A 1,560-nucleotide genomic window follows, 5' to 3' on the forward strand; every position below is an offset into this window, starting at 1 on the left:
GATGATGATGATGATGATGATTGGACGATCATCATCACCACCACCACCATCATCCTCATCTCCATCATGTGCACTAGCATTTCCATCGTTTCCATCATCACCATCGCTACTATCACGTTATCGTTCTCTCACTTCAATCACCAAGCACTCTTCAACCTTTTTCTCGTTTCTCTTGTAAGTTTTCTGCAGGCCTTCAGAAGCAAACGTCCTGCGGGCAGAAGAGCGGGGTTGATCGATCAGGCAAGTTACTCGTTCACTCTTCTCTCGCTCCTCCTTCCCTTCGTGCGTCCCTTTTGATCCTTTTCCTTCTCAACCTCCTTGTCCTCCTCCTCCTATTCCTCCGGTGATTCACCACTTTTTGATCCTCCTCCGCCTCTCTCGCCCGCAGTATTTCCCCTTCAATTCCTCTCCTTGCTCTCTTCGCTTTCACTTCTTTCGCTGGTCGCTCACTCTCACTCTCAGGAATGCGCTGGTCGGAGACTTGGGGCAAGGACGACATCTATGGAAGGTGAACAGGAGGGGCCGAATCGATAGAGCTCAAGTGTAGAAAGTTGAATGTAGGAGAACAGGGCAGGGAGGAAAGAAGGAGGGGGCAGCAAGCAGCAAGCAGCAGCAGCAGCAGCAACAACAACAACAGCCGATGACGGGAGCGGCAGGTGGGGGACGAGGAGCGAGGAGCGAGTCGACGGGTCCTCATGGACGGAGCACTGGGGGGCGAACTTTGAAGGAGACCTCTGGTGCGAGAAGTGGGGTGAGTGGGGCCGAGCTGAAGATGAGCTGGGGGCTGATAGGAGAGTTGACAGGGGTGAACAAGCTGGGACTGGGTGTGAGTGAAGAGTGGGGCTGGAAGTGTGGACAGAAGAATGTCCGGATAGGACAAGTACTGCTTCCTCCTCCTCCTCCTCCTCCTCCTCCTCCTCCTCTTCCTCCCCGCCCGCCCCCATCGTCCTCCTCATACTCATACTCATACTCATACTCAATACTCATACTCATACTCATACTCATACTCATACTCAATACTCATACTCATACTCATACTCATACTCATACTCATACTCATACTCATACTCATACTCATACTCATACTCATACTCATACATCAGTACCACGCCCACTGCCTCCACAACCGCCACCTCTTCCTCCTCTCTCTCCCTTTTGCCGTTTCTCCCTGCCCCCTCCGTCGCTTCTTTTGTCCTTCGTCGCCCTCCTGACATGTTGCGCAGGAGATGGATGGAGTGAAGAACGAGGAGGAAGGCAAGGTGGAGACTTGGACAGAGTAAGAACATGTTGCATGCTCCTCTCCCAGTGACCGATTCTCCTCCTCCTCCTCCTCCTCCTCCTCCTCCTCCTCCTCCTCCTCCTCCTCCTCCTCCCCTTCGTCCCTCTTGTCCACTTTCCTCTCCCAGGACCTGGTGCAAGACGTTTGAGGCAGACGGAAGATTGGCAAGGACGCACGCGGAGAAACACGGGGACAACGGCTTCGGGGACAAGTGAGAGGAGCAGGAGAGGGGAGGAGGAGGTTGGGGAGGAGGAGGAGGAGTAGGAGTAGTATTAGTAGGG

General features: G+C 53.8%; 1 protein-coding gene across 1 annotated transcript; it reads left to right on the forward strand.

The window, feature by feature from the left end:
• Positions 1 to 464: 464 nt before the first annotated feature.
• Positions 465 to 1,494, forward strand: GUITHDRAFT_123024 (hypothetical protein; the record flags this gene model as incomplete). The annotated part of the gene is made up of 5 exons (XM_005817682.1): positions 465 to 508; positions 657 to 751; positions 804 to 880; positions 1,224 to 1,276; positions 1,407 to 1,494. 5 exons carry the CDS (start codon positions 465 to 467, stop codon positions 1,492 to 1,494), a joined length of 357 nt encoding a protein of 118 aa, XP_005817739.1.
• Between the last annotated feature and the right edge of the window lie 66 nt (positions 1,495 to 1,560).

Source organism: Guillardia theta, assembly GCF_000315625.1.
Source record: "Guillardia theta CCMP2712 unplaced genomic scaffold GUITHscaffold_684, whole genome shotgun sequence".
NCBI classification, from domain to species: Eukaryota; class Cryptophyceae; order Pyrenomonadales; family Geminigeraceae; genus Guillardia; species Guillardia theta.